General features: G+C 47.2%; 1 protein-coding gene across 1 annotated transcript in view; it reads right to left on the reverse strand.

The window, feature by feature from the left end:
- rad23ab (RAD23 homolog A, nucleotide excision repair protein b) overlaps positions 1-18575 on the reverse strand; it is a 51899-nt gene that overhangs the window by 15161 nt on the left and 18163 nt on the right. The window contains exons 7-8 of the mRNA XM_084310926.1: positions 14030-14147; positions 13572-13768 (exon numbers count right to left, since the gene is read on the reverse strand). Of these exons, the coding sequence (XP_084167052.1) occupies positions 13572-13768; positions 14030-14147 (315 nt within the window). The remainder of the gene's footprint in view (positions 1-13571; positions 13769-14029; positions 14148-18575) is intronic.

Raw genomic sequence — 18575 nt, forward strand, 5'->3', positions numbered from 1 at the left:
GGAGGAAAAAGATCCCAATTATTTGACACCGATCGCCTAGATCCATTTCCGGTTTGTATGGCGCAATAAACGCCGAAATCATATAGATTATTAAGGTTAGAAAGCGATCCAAATGCACTATAGTGTTTGTCTGGATCCATGTAACAAGATATTACTGCCGGAGGGATTTCCTCGATGCACCAGCGCCACTTCCGGTTTTGGCGAGAGTGTAACTCGCCCGACCATCCACCAGGCGGCGGTATTGAGGCGTTGCAATCTCATACAGGGTGCCGCTGCAGTCCGGAGGTTGGCTGGATGAATTATGAATGCCATGGCGAAAAAATTTGATGGCGGGCAAAAACGGCTTAAGTCGTTCTTGGCGACCAATGTGTTAATGTGCGTGGTTGCACTGTTCGCCCACACACAACCGGGGTTTTGGAACAGTGCAACCATGGTCTTTTAAAACCGGAGTCCAGGGTGAAGTTTTGCGCGCATCCCGGTTGCAGTGGTTGCGTGTGGGCATAGAAACCGAAGTTATTTCCAGTGTTTACTTTTGTTCGAAATGTATCGTCTGTGTTGAAAAGTGTTGTGATCGACTGATGATGTCTGTTGTCGCATTCCTGACCTGACCAGAGTAAACCTGTAGCTGCGGCTAAATTAAGCTCACGTGTTGTCAAGTTATTGTTATAAGGAACCCAGTCCAAACTACAACAGTCTGCATCCCCTTAACACTTTGCCGCCCGACCACGAGTTAATACGGGTTTCGAATCCATGCGTTGTGGACAGAATCACGTATAAAGCTGTGGCAAGTTGTTATTGCTTTTGTAACTGAGGGGTACAATTCCCTGACTGTATTACTAGATATGATACTTACTACCACTACCTTTGTACTTAATATTCGGCCACCCAGTACACGGCATAAATATATTATGATGAACACTGTCACGTAGATGAAACGGATCCAACACAAATGTACGAATTAGAAATAGGTCTTTATTTCTACACAGCGATGGTGTGTAGAGCAAGCACTTAATCAAATCAATCACATTTATGAATGGAATTAGTATGCACTTTTATGGCAAGAGTATTCGTCGGTATATCAATAGAGAATGTCCAATCTCTGAAGGCGCAGGTGGTACATATACGACCTGGAATAGTTTAAGGAATAACAGCAATGATACTTTAATGATTATATACTGGATACACTAGGGGGGGTTAATCCGGTCGCTTGTAAGCCGACAGGAGTAGGGGGGGGGGGGGGGGGTAGAATCCGGCTGCCTCATCCGGCCAAGGGTATCCCAGGTGAACCCACTGTAGTGCCGTTCAATGCGCCGGCGATCCTTGGACCACAGATGAAAGCAGGTGGACTCTTTGTGGGCCGGCGTCATCCGGTCCACGGAGGAGAGACGTGAAGCGACCTCGTCTTGCAGAGCGTCTCCTCACCTTGCGTCCTCTCCAGGGGGGGGGGGTTCCAACACACGGCAGTGTCGGGGGTCTTTATCCATGGAATAATCAAAGTATACAAAGCATAATCCGTGCCTGGGAAGGCGGGCTGTCGTCGGTAGAATAATCCGGTATACAGGTCCACTCGCTCGTCGGCTCTGGGGCTCCTCGGGTGCAGCTTCACGTGGGGTCAACCACCCTGGATAAGCAGCCAGTTCTCTGCCCGAAACGATGGGGTACTGACTACGGTAGTATTCTCACCGCACGAAGCACTATATATTAACAGACTATTATTAGCTTAATAGACTACGTCCAACTCGACGATATAGTGCCAAATATGACTATTCAAATATTAATATACACGATGTCTCAATACCGATGGTAGGCGAACTTGGCCTTACTCCCACACGTGGCGTCGCGGGGAGGCTTTACGTCTGTGACTCTATTGGAGGGTAAGAAACTGGACTGAAAAGGAAGTCCTACTTTAGTAGCGCAGTATATATACGCACTATGAACAAATAGTCCCATTAGTGGTGCGGTAGTCAGATTCCTACGCGGAACTAGGACTTGTTCGTACATGTGGAGCGGTACGTTTGAACTGGGTCTGAGGGGTATGGCAGCCTGGCACCAAGGTCTCGACCAATAGTAGAATGGAGACTATTATGGGATGTTCAGTAGGCTAGAATGGATATTCAATGCATATTGTACAAGGAATATACAAGGGATATCAGGGAATATTAGAGAATATACAAATACAATTAAATATATATATATAAATAAATATATATATTCGGTTTAATCTGGCCCTTCACAACAGCCACCCCCTGATTGGTCCCAGACCTAATCAGTTAAACAGAGACAGATTAATCGCGTTGTCTATTTACACATAAGGGTTTGCTGTAGGGGTCAGTCAACTTCACAAAGTCATAGGGTTATAGGGTCATGGTCATCATCGATTGTGTCTGGGAGTCGGGGCAGTTCTATGAGCCTCGCCACGGGACGGGTGTAAGTGCGACCCTGGACGAGCACTTCAGCTGCTCGGACCTTGCCGTCGGCACCGGTGATCACTTTGCTTACGCGGCCGGCCGGCCACATAGCTCTGGGCAGTGATTGATCAATAATCATGACGACTGTTCCTTCTGTCAAATTGTCTCTGTTAGGGTCGGTGGAGGCTACGGTGCTCAATCCACAGAACACAGACTTCTTATTTTCCACCTCCTCTGGACTTGCTTCCCTCGGGATAGGCATGGGCCACTGTCCTTCCGGGAGTCTTAGGAATGTGGGGCCGTCACTGTAGACATTGCGACGGGTGAGGTCATCCAGGGGCATCCCCCGGGTGATGACGTCAGCTGGGTTCTGTTTTGTATCAACGTAGCGCCACTCTGTTTCTCCGGTTAACTCTTCGGTTAAGTCTTGAATCTCGGTGACTCTGACTCCCACGAAGACTTTGTACTTGCATGAGTCCGATTTGATCCAGGCGAGTACTGTCGTGGAATCTGACCACAGGATTGTTCTAGACACCGGTATGGTGAGCTCACGTTGGATGAGCGTGGCTAGGTGCGCTCCGGCTAGGGCTGCGCAGAGCTCTAGACGTGGGATAGATTGTTGCTTGCGTGGGGCTATTCTCGAGCGGGCGAGGACAAATGCTGTGTAGATCTCTCCCCCCTGGTCTTGGGCCCGCAAGTAGGCTACTGATCCGTATGCGACCTCTGAGGCGTCACTGAAGACGTGTAAGTCCATTTTACATGTCTCTGGCCTCACCGTGGGTGGGAAGTAGCTTCGGCGCATATTAACGCCTGGGAGTGAGTGGAGCTCCATCTCCCACTCTCTCCAGGTGGATGCAAGGTGTGCGGGAATGGGGTCGTCCCAGCCCTGGTCCTTGTCCCACAGTGCTCGTACAATCATTTTTGCCCTGGTGGTGTACGGTAGAATACATCCTAGCGGGTCATATTGTCGGGCGAGTGTTGTGTACACACTCCGTCTGGTGGTCGGCGCCGCCGCCGGCCTTCCCTGCTCCGTAGTCAGGGGCTTGTGTCTGTAGTGAAGCGAATCTGTTTTGAATCGCCACACCAATCCCAGGGTCATCTCCTGGGCTTCTCCCGGGATTGTAGCCATCCAGGTCTCGCTGCTGGCTGCCTTGTCCTCGGAGGAGAGGCTGCGCAGTACTTGCGGATCGCTGCTGGCCCACTGCCTGAGATCAAAGCCGCCTTTGATCAATGAGGCGCAGAGTTTAATCAGGAGAGCCTCGGCTTCTTCCTGGGTTGAAAGGCTTTGTAGACAGTTGTCTACGTAGAAGCTGTTCTTTACGCTGTGTCGGACCTCTTCGTCCGCTGCTGGGTCCTCTGCTACATGTTTCTGTAGTGCAAATGTAGCACAGCAGGGGCTGCACGTCGTTCCGAAGGGGAGGACTTCCCATTGGTAGATGGCTGGGTGCTCATCTCCTGGCTTCTCTCTCCATAGGAACCGTAACAGGGGCTTGTCCGCCTCTACTAATCTCACCTGCAGGAACATTCCTTTAATGTCCCCGCTGATGGCCACCTTTTCCTGGCGGAAGCGGAGTAGAACGCCGAGTAGGGAGGGGCCGAGTGTGGGACCGGGCAGTAACTCTTTATTCAGATTTTGGGATCCGATCTGGTAGCTGCAGTTAAATACTATGCGGTCTTTACCGTTGTGATGGACCTTGTGGTGAGGCACGTACCACGATTCAGTGGTCTGGTTAGCCTCTTTAATGTCCATCTTTGTGACGTGTCCCGCTGTGATGAGCTTCTCAATCTCAGCGCGGTATACACTCTCTTGGGCGGGGTTCTTGGCTAAGCGCCGCTCCGTGTTCAGCAGGTACCGTTCTGTGGCGTCTGTCTTGGCGTGGAAAGTAGGCATTCCTTCTCGCCGCAGGAGTGGCGTGGCGTATCTCAACACGCCGTTGACCGGGACTCTCTTGGTCCCTGTCTCGAGGAGGTGAATGGCGTAAATGTCATCTTTAGAGCGAATGTCTTTCTTTCCGTTCTTAAAGGGCATTTGTTCCAAGGTCCATAGCCGCTCTACGTGTTGCAGGAGTGCGGTTTCTCCCTCTGTGACTCGGGAGTGGAGACATCTAGTGGCTGTACTTCGGTTGAGAGATTTGGCGAGCGGGCCTTGGAGAGTCCATCCCAAACGGGTCTCGACTGCTGCAGGACAGCCTCGGGGTCCGGTATGAACCCGGTCTATCGGGACAATGAGGTCTGCATGGTCGGAGCCTATCAACAGGGTCGGCATAGCATTGTCTATGAGCGGGATCGGTAACTTGCGCAGATGTGCATATTTCTCCATCAGCTTGGCGACGGGGTATGTGTACCGCGACAGTCCTATTTCTTGGCTGGTGAAAGCGTCTGCAATCTGGTACCGTCGCTCAGGCTGGCCGCTTGCTGCGATAGAGAATGAGACATTCTCGCCCTTTATCGTCTTCAAATCTCGTCTTATTGTCCGAATTGTCATTTGGGTTTCGCTTCCCCGCAGCCCTAGCTGGGCCGCAGCGGAGGCGAGCAGCAGGGTCTTCTCTGACCCGTCATCGAGGACGGCGTAAGTGTCCAGGACTTTATTCTGGTAGCTTAGTGTCACACTCACTACTTTTAGGAGTACTCGGGCTCCACTGCTGCTGGCGGGATCGATGTACATGACGCTCGCTTTGCTGCTGGATGGTGCGGGTGAAGGGCGCCGTCTGTTACTGTTGTGAAGTATGTCCAGATGGGCTCCATCGCACTTGGTGCACCTTTTCTTTAAGCGGCATTCGGCTGCCATGTGTGAGCGCGCACAGCGAAAACAGCGCTTGTTGGACTTTATCCATTGACTTGCTTCCTCCGCGTTCAGCTTGGGGAAGGAGTCACATTGCGCTAGCCAGTGTTCTTTCTCACAGTAGGGGCACACTATCTTCCACTTCTCCGTTCTGGAGGGGGTACTGTGGCTCCTGCTGCTCGGTACTGACTCCGATTGGTGCATCACAGTCACCGATCTTCTTCCATCATTTAGTCGTCTGGTTCCTTCTCTGGAGCCAGGGGTGCTCCGTCCGAATGTATCTAGCCGTAGGCTGCTGACTTCTCTCGCCAGGAAGTCTGCTAGATCGAGGAGGTTCGGTTCGGGGCCATTCGGGTCTCGGTGGTCCCTCTGTCGCCTAAAACGCTCCTGTCGAGCGGGCGGCAGCTTCTCCAAGATCCTTTCCACATTTGAGTTGGCGTAAAGTTCATGCCTCCCCTTCTCTCTCTGCGCTCCCAACATCCCTACCAGGGACTGCACTCTGATGGACAGGTCGTCCAGTGCTCGATTGTCTATTGCTGGGGGTAAGCGGTCGATGTGTCGGATCTCCTGGATCACGTAATCCCATATGCGCCCATACCTCTGGTCCAATGCTACCAGCGCTGCTGTGTATGGGGTGGTGGAAGTCGCGTAGGCGAGCGCTATATTATGTGCGCGGGGTACCTTTAAGTGCTTCAGTAGGATGGTGTATTTATGGCGTTCATCCAATACATCCACCAACATGGTCTCCAGACACATGCGGAGTTCCGTATACTGGGCCCGGTTCTCTTGGGTGAAGTCGGGTACCATAGGCGGGCCAATGTATGACGCTGACTGTGGATACATCGGCGAGCGTTGGGGGAGAGGCCTCCTAGGCGAGTCTCCTCCCGCTCCTTGGTATGGGCTGGTACCGGCAGTGTACCATGGCCCGCTTGTCCAGGTGCTGTTCCTCGGTGCGGGTCGTGCGTCGTGCTCACCCGTGTATAGAGTCGGGGGTCTGTAGCGCAGCTCCGCGGGAGTATAGCCTGGGCTGTACCGGACCTCCTGGTCCGGTAGAGTACTGTGCTGTCGTCGGGCGTGGTTCTCCTCCTCTTCCTCTTCATCTTCAGTTAGGTCATCCAGTGCTTGTAGTCTCTGGTTTAGCCTCTCCACAGGATATGCTGCTCCTTCCCGGTTGCTAGGTCTCGCTTGGACCGGTGGGGGGAGGTGGTCTGTGGGGGGTATAGACCTCGTCTGTTGGTCAAGTTCAGGGTTGTTTACTCGGCTAGGGGATGCCGCCCTGGAGGTGTGTCTAGACGAGTTCCTGGAGCCTCTGGCGGAGGGAGAGGGTGTTGTCCGTCTGATCAGCTGTTCTATTAGTTGCGCTTGCTGTCTGTCGCGCTCTGCGTCCCGTAGAGCACCAGCAGCTGCTCGCTGGCTGTCTGCTCGGTCTCGGGCCACATTCTCTTCTCTCTGAATGCGTCTTAGTTCTAGACGTATATGCTCTTCTTCGCTCCGCTGCTGGATCTGCAGTCGGTCGCGTTCAGCAGCGGCGTTCAGGCTGATGAGGAAGGCCTGCTGTAGGGTCCTCTCTGCCTCGCTGGGAGAAGGCGGTTGTATAGGGGAGCCTTCCCTCGGGGTACTCCTTGCGGAGCCTTGGAGCTCTATCTCCACGGTGCTCTCCCCGTCTTCTTCCGTGCCGAGTTCTCTCTCGGTAGCGTTGTATTCCTCCCGGGACTCATCGGGGACTACTTCTTCAGTACTGGCGGGGTGTGAAGTCATGTCTGGTTCCCACTGGTCCCCACCGTGAACTTGGTCAGTTACATTAGAGCCCGTAGGGGCCTCTATGGTCGGGGTAGTCTGGGCGTTGGGGTTAGACATACTTTTACTTTCTAGTTTTACCGCGTTTACTGTTAGTAGAAGACTAGGTTGTTGACTGACAGCGTAGGCCTCTAAGTACTGAGGGAGCCGTCGTTCGCGCTGCGGGCGTTGGTTAGGAGGATCGTTTCGTGGAGTGTTCATCATAGGCCATTTCAATATTAATAACACTATATTAATATTACACTAATTACCCTCCGGCTCGAAGGACCAATTGTAACTGAGGGGTACAATTCCCTGACTGTATTACTAGATATGATACTTACTACCACTACCTTTGTACTTAATATTCGGCCACCCAGTACACGGCATAAATATATTATGATGAACACTGTCACGTAGATGAAACGGATCCAACACAAATGTACGAATTAGAAATAGGTCTTTATTTCTACACAGCGATGGTGTGTAGAGCAAGCACTTAATCAAATCAATCACATTTATGAATGGAATTAGTATGCACTTTTATGGCAAGAGTATTCGTCGGTATATCAATAGAGAATGTCCAATCTCTGAAGGCGCAGGTGGTACATATACGACCTGGAATAGTTTAAGGAATAACAGCAATGATACTTTAATGATTATATACTGGATACACTAGGGGGGGTTAATCCGGTCGCTTGTAAGCCGACAGGAGTAGGAGGGGGGGGGGGGTAGAATCCGGCTGCCTCATCCGGCCAAGGGTATCCCAGGTGAACCCACTGTAGTGCCGTTCAATGCGCCGGCGATCCTTGGACCACAGATGAAAGCAGGTGGACTCTTTGTGGGCCGGCGTCATCCGGTCCACGGAGGAGAGACGTGAAGCGACCTCGTCTTGCAGAGCGTCTCCTCACCTTGCGTCCTCTCCAGGGGGGGGGGGTTCCAACACACGGCAGTGTCGGGGGTCTTTATCCATGGAATAATCAAAGTATACAAAGCATAATCCGTGCCTGGGAAGGCGGGCTGTCGTCGGTAGAATAATCCGGTATACAGGTCCACTCGCTCGTCGGCTCTGGGGCTCCTCGGGTGCAGCTTCACGTGGGGTCAACCACCCTGGATAAGCAGCCAGTTCTCTGCCCGAAACGATGGGGTACTGACTACGGTAGTATTCTCACCGCACGAAGCACTATATATTAACAGACTATTATTAGCTTAATAGACTACGTCCAACTCGACGATATAGTGCCAAATATGACTATTCAAATATTAATATACACGATGTCTCAATACCGATGGTAGGCGAACTTGGCCTTACTCCCACACGTGGCGTCGCGGGGAGGCTTTACGTCTGTGACTCTATTGGAGGGTAAGAAACTGGACTGAAAAGGAAGTCCTACTTTAGTAGCGCAGTATATATACGCACTATGAACAAATAGTCCCATTAGTGGTGCGGTAGTCAGATTCCTACGCGGAACTAGGACTTGTTCGTACATGTGGAGCGGTACGTTTGAACTGGGTCTGAGGGGTATGGCAGCCTGGCACCAAGGTCTCGACCAATAGTAGAATGGAGACTATTATGGGATGTGCAGTAGGCTAGAATGGATATTCAATGCATATTGTACAAGGAATATACAAGGGATATCAGGGAATATTAGAGAATATACAAATACAATTAAATATATATAAATAAATATATATATTCGGTTTAATCTGGCCCTTCACAACAGCTTTTATATCATTTTAATAACCGAGTCAAGGTCGCGGAGCGGCACTGCATAGATTCCCTAGTCTGTGAATTCCAGAAGATGCAATACCGGCCAGATCCTCTTAGGGGCGCCATCGCGCTACTGCAATGTGCCCTGTGGGCGAACGGATGACTTTTTCCCCCCCCTTTCAATGGATATTTTTAGTACCCGGATTCTGAATCAGCATCTTGTACCGTGGATTACGTTTCGAATTGCAGATTTCACCATGGAATAAGGGGATTTATCATCAGCCAATGGATCTACCAGATGCCGATCGATAACGGGGAAATGCTCGGGGTATCTCACCGGCTCATGGTAAGATCTTTTTCACATAAATTACAGCCGGATCAGAGCTTGCTATGATACGCAACCAGCCGAGCAGCGTATGTGGCTAGTTACACGACCACTGTTATTGGTAATCAATAATAATAAACAACGTCCCCCCCCCCCCCTCCCCCTTTGATGCATACATGCTTTGGGACAGTCCCGATGATATGCAGTTTGAGTTATTTCTTTAGCATATGTAAAACGGAAATGCCGTTGAATATAACGTTAGCAGCTATTAGCCCTATAACTACTGTAGCCTTCCAGAAAATATACGAGACAAAATCCGCTATAATGATTATATTCACGGCGCTATAAAATGACAACCTATTGATGCATTTTTTTTTCTTTAAGCCATTTTGAAGGGACGGTTTATGAACTCAATTGACAATGAGAATGGACAGATAGCAATACTATAAAGTATAGATTTAGCTCTACAAAAACACACCGGTCTTTTTACAAAAGCTGGTCCTCAACCACTATATTAGACGGGTCCCAGCGGTCGCCAATGTGTTAACAATTGTTTGTATTGAGCCATATTGTATCCATTCTGCAATGTGTTAAATAACGTTTTCATCCATTCATTCTACTAGCATTAACGTTACTACTTTATTATTACGTTAGCACGTAAGCTAACAAAATCTGCGATCTTTTTGTGAGACTAAACTCCGCTCTTGGTGGTAAATTCAATTGTGTTGATGTCGGTTTTGTTTAATCAACAAATGAGGCAGAACACACAGTGAATGTATCCTTTTTTGTTTATTGCACATTGTTCTAGCTGCAAACTGTAGAATTGTTTGGCTGTGAGCACAAGCAAAATGTTGTGTTCCAGAACTTCCAGGCTTCAGTTCAGTTTCCGGTATTAACCCTAAACCCTTCTGATTGGTTGAAATGGCCTTCATGTTTGAACTACATCGCCACCTATTGCTTTGACATTGTACTACATGTATATGACATCACTCGGTGCAGGGTTTAAACCAGTCGTGTGGACAGAGTTTAACTTTTTTGAATAATACAAAAAAAACTGTGTAAAAAATCCCTGTGATCGTGTGGACTGGGCCTAATTGACAAACGAGACACATGAGGGTTGATGGCAATGATACACACCTGGGAGGGGGTACAGACTGGCTGACTAAAGTGACACTAGAAACATAACATCAACACAAGGAATCTAACACACTAGGAACATAACACTAACAAGGGAACATGAAGGGCAAGAGACACACTGGGAGACACAGTAAAAGGGGAAGGACGCAGAGGAACATAGAAACATTAAAGATCCACCAGTGCACGAGGAGGTTATGCACTAGTGAGGGTAGTCCATGCACAGGTGGGGGGAAGTGAGGTGGAGGGGTAAGTCCAGGAATAAGAGGGGGGAAGAGGGCAGGACCAGGCGGAACGTAACATACACATTACATGAAGTAGGTCCCACAGGCCTACAAGAGGTAATGGCAACGTTTGTGACTGATGGCTCAGGATTGGGGCTGGGCGATATGACGATATTATATAAATATCGGGTACAGTTCATTAACGATACACTTTTTAAACGTATCATGGATATCGTGATGTTTTGCCCAAGAGGATTGTGTCGCGTCAATCTGGTCCACACGCTCAAACTTTTGAACAACGCCGCCCCACACACACACTACTGCATCAAAGTTACTACTTATGATTAACAAATGCATTTGTTTTGTGGCATTAACGTTATACAGTTACACGTTCAATAACATCAGCGTATTTACCCGAACATAGCAACCTAGATAGATAGCAAGCATTACTCGGTTCATATCTCAGCCCGTGCTGAGTAAGTTGTGCCCATTCTGCGGTCTGTTAATAAAGTTTTCAATCAGACAGATGTATGGAAAGGCTTTTATTATAACATTTGTTGCAGTAAAATCATTATGCCTCGTTTAGTCATCCTGTGGAGCTAAAAGCTAAACGTCGGCGGCGGGGAGCTAACGTTGTTGATGTTATTGAGCTGAGCTCTCGTCAAAATCAATGGCGGACAAAAGCGGAAGTAAAACATGAATACGCGCTTGCCGATTGGTGCTAAGAACAAAATTATTCTGTTTGCCGTCTGAATGAATGAATGAATGAAAACTTTATTAACAGATTGCAGAATGGGTACAATACAGTACAGCTCAATACAACAGTGGACTGGAGGATGAAGACCAGAAAAATACTTTCAGCTTTTTTACATAAGGGTCCTCCATTTTCAATTCATCAAAACATTTAGAGACATACAAATATACAGTAGTTTCATAAAAATGCTAAAATGCTATTTATTGATTGATTGATTGATTTAAAACTTTATTAACATATTGCAGAATGGGTACAGTATAGCTCAATACATACAATTGTTAAGGGGATGCAGACCAGAGAAAGACTTTCGTCTTGTTTACATCAGGGTCCCCCATTTTCAATTCATCATATTTCATATCTAAATCATATAATATCTCGTTGCTAAATATATGCAATATATAATCTAATAATCCAATAATCTAAATCTAATATATAATATAAAAATGCTAAATGCATGGGTATTTTATTTTGTCTTTAATGTTAGCTTGCAAACTCAAATACTGTCTTGGTAAGCCTCATAATGAATTGTTTGGGGGAAAAAAGAAAAACATCGTGATGTGTATCGTGTATCGCCGAAAGGTCAGAAAATATCGTGATATCATATTTAGGCCATATCGCCCAGCCCTACTCAGGATATACATTCATTTGAAAATGGAAGGTTTTGCCTGATGGTGGAGCTAGAGCAGGGTTTCTCAAACTTTTTTATACTACAACCCCATTTTATTTAGGATTTTTTTTGGCGACCCCACACTCGCGTAATTTCAACATGGAAATAAGGAATATCAAAATAAAAGCACACGTTGTTGAACTTGATCATGCATATTTATTAGTAAATGAAATTACAACACAATTTTATCAATGAAATGAATAAATTATCAACAAAAACAACGGAATTGTTTCTGTAAACACATTTATAAAAACAAGGCATATTTAGCCAAAATATGTAGCCAGAACATAAAAAAAAGAAAAGAAAAAGCATTCAGATGCGCTTTGACGGAGAACCGCTTCTACTCTGAGGTGAGATCTGTATTTATTTATGTCGGTGCCAAAAATCCGGCCCCACAGAGGTATGTTGATGCGAAGGGGACAAGCTTTCTCAGCGCAGCATTACACAGCACTAGTGGGTACTCGTTCCGGACTGATATCCAGAACTTTGCGGGTGCCTGTCCAGTGAACTTGACTTTCAGTAGCTTGTCACATGAATCATTGAGCGCCTCCTGCTCAGACAGTGGGAGGCCTGCTGCGTCATGCGTAATAAATGGATCTTTGATCCAGTTGTCCAAATTGTCCACGCTCTCTCTCCGAAATTGTTCAATGAGCCCTTCTAGTGGCTAGATGATGGGCTTCAAAATTTGCAACATTCTGTTCCTTACAAAAAGCCACCAAGCAGAGTAAATACCCCCAAATCTCCACTGATTATCCTGGAGTGCCACTAAGTGCCACTAAGAGTTTCTTAATCCAGCTCTCCATTTTAGCTGCGAGTCCAAACAGGTCTGTGTCCCGGCCTTGTAGTCCCAGATTACGCATTGAGGCGGTCAAAGATGTCGGCTAGATATGTCAGCTGTGCCAATGGGTTGTTTTTGTCTGCAAGGAAAATCTGCGCTTCTTCTCGGAGTTCAAAAAGGCGATTTAATACTCTGCCTCGAGATAGCCACCTCACTTCAGTGTGGTATAGCAGCTGGTTATGCGTAGAGCCCATTTCATCACGGCCAACCGGCACAGATTCTGACAACAAACCTATCCGAGTCCAGATTACACACAAAAGACCAGATGTGGGCTCCGCGATTATACATGCACAGGATGTAGTGAGATGTGTATTGGAATACTGTGTGTCGGCCTCCGTTGATGAAGGGGCGAGACATGGCAAATACACACAGCTGCCAGGTGGAAAACTCTATCGGAGTTGGGCTCGTCAGTTTTTTTTTTCTTGATATTTCTTATTTTTTTTGCCAATGCGCCTGTCACCTTCCCCACTTTGGGTCATGATCCGTAGTTTGAGAACCGCTGAGCTAGAAGAAAGGTCATCAAAGGTGTCTTCTTCTAGGGGTCATGGATGTTTACAGCAAATTATGTGACTGTACGACAAACAGGTCAGGAGATAAGCTCATTTGAATATTTTGTGGTGATGGTGGTGCTAGAGGAAAGGTCATGGGGTCACCAAAATCAGTAGGTTTCTTCCACGTGGAATCGTGAATATGCACAGCAAATTCCATGGCAACCCGGACAGTATTTGTCGAGATATGACGCAGAAACACTGCAAATTACAATTTTGGCCTGGTGGTGACGTTAGAGGAAAGGTCACAAAAACGTCTTCCTCTTGGGATCATGAATGTGCACAGCAAATTGTATGGCAATCCAACCATTACTTTTCAATATATGGTGAGAATAGATCCTCTTTCCCTCATACACACACGGTAAACGGTACCTCTGGAAGCGCTGGCGGAAGTAAAAACACACCTGCAGTAGCTGTGGGTTGTCTCGGCCAAGCTGCTGCAGCAGGGCTGGCAGGAGGGCAGGGTTCTGCTGGATGATCTGTCTCATCTGCTGGAACTGAGGCTGGTTCCGCAGGAACTCTAGAGGGTTCCCAGTGGGACCTCTACTCCCGCCAGAGGGAGGAGGAGCTGTCTGGCTGGCCAACACCGGCACCAGTCCTGCTGGGGGACGCAGAACCAGATCTATCATCATCATCATCACCATAGTATCAATGTAGACCTTCAATGAATTGAAAGTGAGCTGAAAACCCATAGAAGGATTACAGAATGGAGTTGAAAGAGTTGAATGGTTATGGAATTAAATATTGTAAATACATTCCTAATGTTTGGGTCAAATAGGGCTTTCGAAATATTTGAAGATACGTGTAGGAGAATTTGTGTGTGTGGATGTGTTTGTGCGTGTGCGTGTGTGTGTGTCCTCACTGCTGGCCGCAGGTGCAGGTTGAGGGGCTGTCTCTGGAGCAGGGACAGGAGGGTTGGATGGGGCACTGGGTCTTAGCGTCTCCTGTGGCGGGACGTCCCGATGGTCCACTGGGATCCCCTGAAATAGTTAACGTCACGGTGACCAATCGCAGCCACTCTTATTGTCTGGGACCAAATACGGCCACGCCCCATTCCCAGTAAAAAGTGGGAATCTCTAGAATGGGTTTCGGGCGACGCTGTATACGGAAGTGACTCTAAAGGTGACGATAGACAACACTTTGTTGTCAGTAGATGGCAGCATTGGTTTAAAATTAAAAGGTGAAAATGTTGAAAACTACATGAATACATTTCCCAAGATCCTTAGCACAGGTCACAGGTCACTGGGATGTGTCTATTCTTCGCCGTGATCTGAACAGCGGTAAACTATTACTGCAACCTCGGTATAGCGACAGCGAATGGTAAACTAATTATCTTAACAAAAGTGCGCTGGTAGCGTTACATATGTTGTCTAAAGGGGGACAATTGGTACAATTTAAGATTTTAATGATAATCGGCATATAAAAGGACAACATAAAGCATTGTTAATTTGTAAGAAACCTCAATGAAAATGGTAATATTCGCTATTGTTATGAAAATGTAATAGAATCCTATAAAAATGTGGACGCATTTGGTCTACGTTCCGTGCACAGATTCACCACACAGCAGGTAGTACTGTACTGATGTGAAGGATCATATCATTATCTTCTTTTTAAAGGTGTCCAGTGGAGTTTTTCACCACTAGTTGTTGAAATTGATGTAATAGCGCCAATAGTCTGAGGCTGCGGTTAGACTGACGTTTTCGTTTCGTTTTGAAGATGAGTTTCGCTTTTCCAGGTCGCAACGTAGCGGTAGGCGAGTCAGACATTCGTTTTGCAACCTGAGCACTTTCGTTTTGTCACCTGAGCACAGTGATGTAGTACAATGCCAAAGCAGTAGGTGGCAGTAGGTGGCGAACATGAAGGTAATTGTCAACCAATCAGAACTTGAATGTGCCAATACACTTCCTGCAAAGAAATGTCAACACGCCGCCATCTTTAAATGCCTCCGGCTATTTAGCCAATGCAGCACTTATTTTTCAGCAAAGTGTAATAAAAGTGCAATAAACAAAACGGATACATTCACTGTGTGTTCTGCCTCTCATTTGTTGATGAAACAAAACTAACATCAACACAATTGACCACCAAGAGCGGAGTTTAGTCTCATCGGCGCTGATTTTGTTAGCTTACATGCTAACGCGATAGGAATATGCCATTATAACAGTATAGCATTGTGGCTAGCAGCTAACATTAGCACACGTTAGCCAGCCAGCACCAAACTGATGATATCGGGAGCTATCAGTAGCTAGATAACATTAGAGACAACACCTTGTGTATTAAACAAAGGTGAATAGATGACTGGGCCATTTTGTTTAATGCTTGTTATGTTGAAAGATGAGCTCTGAGCTAACAGGGTCTGGTAGCTACGGTAGGTAGCTAACGTTAGCCAGCTGCTCATGCAATCGTTAATGCTAGCAGAATGAATGGATGTAAACTTTATTTAACATATCGCAGAATGGGTACAATACAATACGGCTCAATACAAACAATTGTTAAGGGAATGCAGACTGTTGTAGCTTGGACTGGGGTCCTTATAACAATAACTTGACAACACATGGTAGCTGCAGCTATTTGGGACAGCTCTGTTGTGAGGGCACGCCGATGTCGGTATCTACTGCGCATGGGCGTTGAGCAACAACAGCTCCGCGCCGATTACACAACACGTTGTCGGCAAGTTTTGGCGCTTTTCCAAAACGGAAACACAATTTCAGCGTTTTGGTAGGGCAATGCGTTTTCCTGCCAAAACGACATTTCTATCTAACAGGGACAGCAAACATATTCAAAACGTATTCAAAACTAAAACAAAAACACCTAGTCTAACCATGGCCTGAGAAAAGGGTGTCCCCCAAAAATTGTGTATCACCATGTTCTTCCAGCACGTGCACGAGGACACACAAGCAGGCCAGGAGCACGGGGGTGACATAGTACACAAAAAGAGTGCACTGGAGGCATGTATGGTAGAAACTGTTCCCCCCTCCCCCACTAATTGATACCGTTCCTTTGTGTACCTTAAATACCTTTACCACCTCCATCCTACCTTCCTAACTACCTTCCCGTCTCACCCCCTCCCTCTAGTCACCATCCCCCGCCCCCCCTTTGTCTTCCAACCCCTATAACCTGGTTACCTGGCCCCACCCATTTCTGTCATGTGTAGATATCGACGTACACAGTGAATTCCGGGGTCCCCAGGCCAACCGCCTGTCTATCAAAGGAGGACTTCAACTTCACCAAAACCGTAAGTGAAACCCAACACGGATGGGATGTAAACATTGCAAGGGCAAAGAAAACATTGATAATGTACTTTGCAAAGGTTATGAGGTAAGACATGTATTCAGCTTGTAGGCTATATAACAATAGAAACGGCCTTGTACCATAATAGTACTTGGGAACATCACCACTCTCTCCTAAAGCTAGGAATCAGAGAGCACCTTGTAACTTGTGACGTCAACTGGACGTAAAATATGGGGCTGCTCTATAGACAATGAATGGAACATTGACTTTATTTGCAAATAAAAAAAATAGCATGTTTGAGTTCTTACACACGTTTAAATTGTGGCCAAAACTTTTTTTTCCAACACTAGAATAAATATCAAACTCATTGGGTGCACAAACTCACCTTAACACTTTGTTAAAATCTGCATGTGCGTGATGACACACAGATGTCATCCTTCACTCTATCATCTTTCTCTCCCATTACAGATGCCGAGGCCTCAACACAACCGTCCCACTACATGCCAGCTGGACCTGCTACCCTCTCCACTCCTCCGGACCATAGAACCAGATATCCTCCCATTCCTAACGGCAACCATCAACTCCTCCCTCAACTCAGGGGTGGTCCCCGCCTCCCTAAAACAAGCCAGAGTCACACCACTCATAAAAAAAAACTCTGTCCTGATTCTCCTAGATCTATCTGCAGCCTTCAACACAGTCAACCACCAAATCCTCCTCGCGTCCCTCGCAGGAATGGGAGTGGCTGGCTCTGCGCTGGCATGGCTGACATCCTACCTCGGCGAGCGCTCCTACCGAGTATCACAGAGAGGGACCCTGTCGGCCCCCTTCGAACAGGTGTCCCCCAGGGCTCGGTCCTTGGATCCCTCCTCTTCTCCCTCTACACCAAATCTCTGGGTAACATTATAACGTCTCATGACTTATCGTATCATTGCTATACCGATGAGACTCAACTCTTCCTCTCCTCCCCTCCCTCAGATATCCACGTCTCTGAGTGGATCTGGGCCTGCCTGTCCGACATCTCTGCCTGGATGACGACCAACCACCTAAAGTTTTACCTAAGCAAAACAGAATTGCTTCACCTGCCGGCCAATTCCTCCCCCCTGACCGACCTTTCCATCACAGTGGAGAATGTAGCTGTGGCCACGTCCCCAACCACCAAGAACCTTGGCGTTGTCCTCGACGATCGGCTGAACTTCTCCGCTCTCCAACCTACCAAAGTCAGCCCATATTACCCCATTTCTTAGGGACCTGCACTGGTTCCCCATGGCTGCACGAATCCACTTCAAGGCCCTCGACCTGGCATATCGCACGGCGAAGGGAACAGCTCCTGTCTACCTCCGGTCAATGGTCTCTAACTACACACCCTCAAGACCCCTCCGCTCGATGTCTTCTGGCTGCATCAGACTACTGTCTGAGCTCCGGGAGGGTCATCAAAGAGAAGCCGCCTATTCTCAGTCATTGCTCCACAATGGTGGAACGAACTTCCCACCACAATTAGGACAGCTGAAACCCAACCAATATTTTGCCGTCGACTAAAGACACACTTAGACAGGACAGTAAGAAGGTTAGTATATATTTTTTATTTAAAATGTAAAATGTACAATTAAAAATATATACTAACCTTCTTACTGTCCTCTACAGTCATGCACTCTTCCTAATATACTAACATACACTCAACACTGTAGCACTCAAGTCTGAACACTTTGATGAACATTGTTACTCAGCTGATAGAGTTGTGCCCTTCCTGCTGACAAGTTTAACAAAACAGTGTTGCTTACAAGTAGCCACATTCAACAGCAAATACAGTATGTCAATACCTTTTGACTGGATATTTGAGGACATGTTCAATCACTGCTATTCAGACACTGCTTTAACCACAGCCAAGAAAGTGTCTTTCAAGTTCCACACAACTAGGCTGGTGGAACTGGTTTCCAGTACAGGTTTAAAAGAGCTCTTTTCAAAACTCATAAGCGCAAAACAGGGTAGTACGAAAATGGGTGCATATATACATAAAACCTTTTTTACATGCTTTGGCCTTAACACATTCCCGGCCATTTGGATCTGTCTAATATCACTCTAGACGGCCAGCATTTCTAAACAGACTTGCATAGTCCGTGGGGCTGTTTGTAGAGCTAAATCTATACTTTATAGTATTGCTATCTGTCCATTCTCATTGTCAA

The sequence above is a fragment of the Notolepis coatsorum genome, assembly GCF_963971535.1.
Source record: "Notolepis coatsorum genome assembly, chromosome: 3".
In the NCBI taxonomy this organism is placed as follows: Eukaryota; Metazoa; Chordata; class Actinopteri; order Aulopiformes; family Paralepididae; genus Notolepis; species Notolepis coatsorum.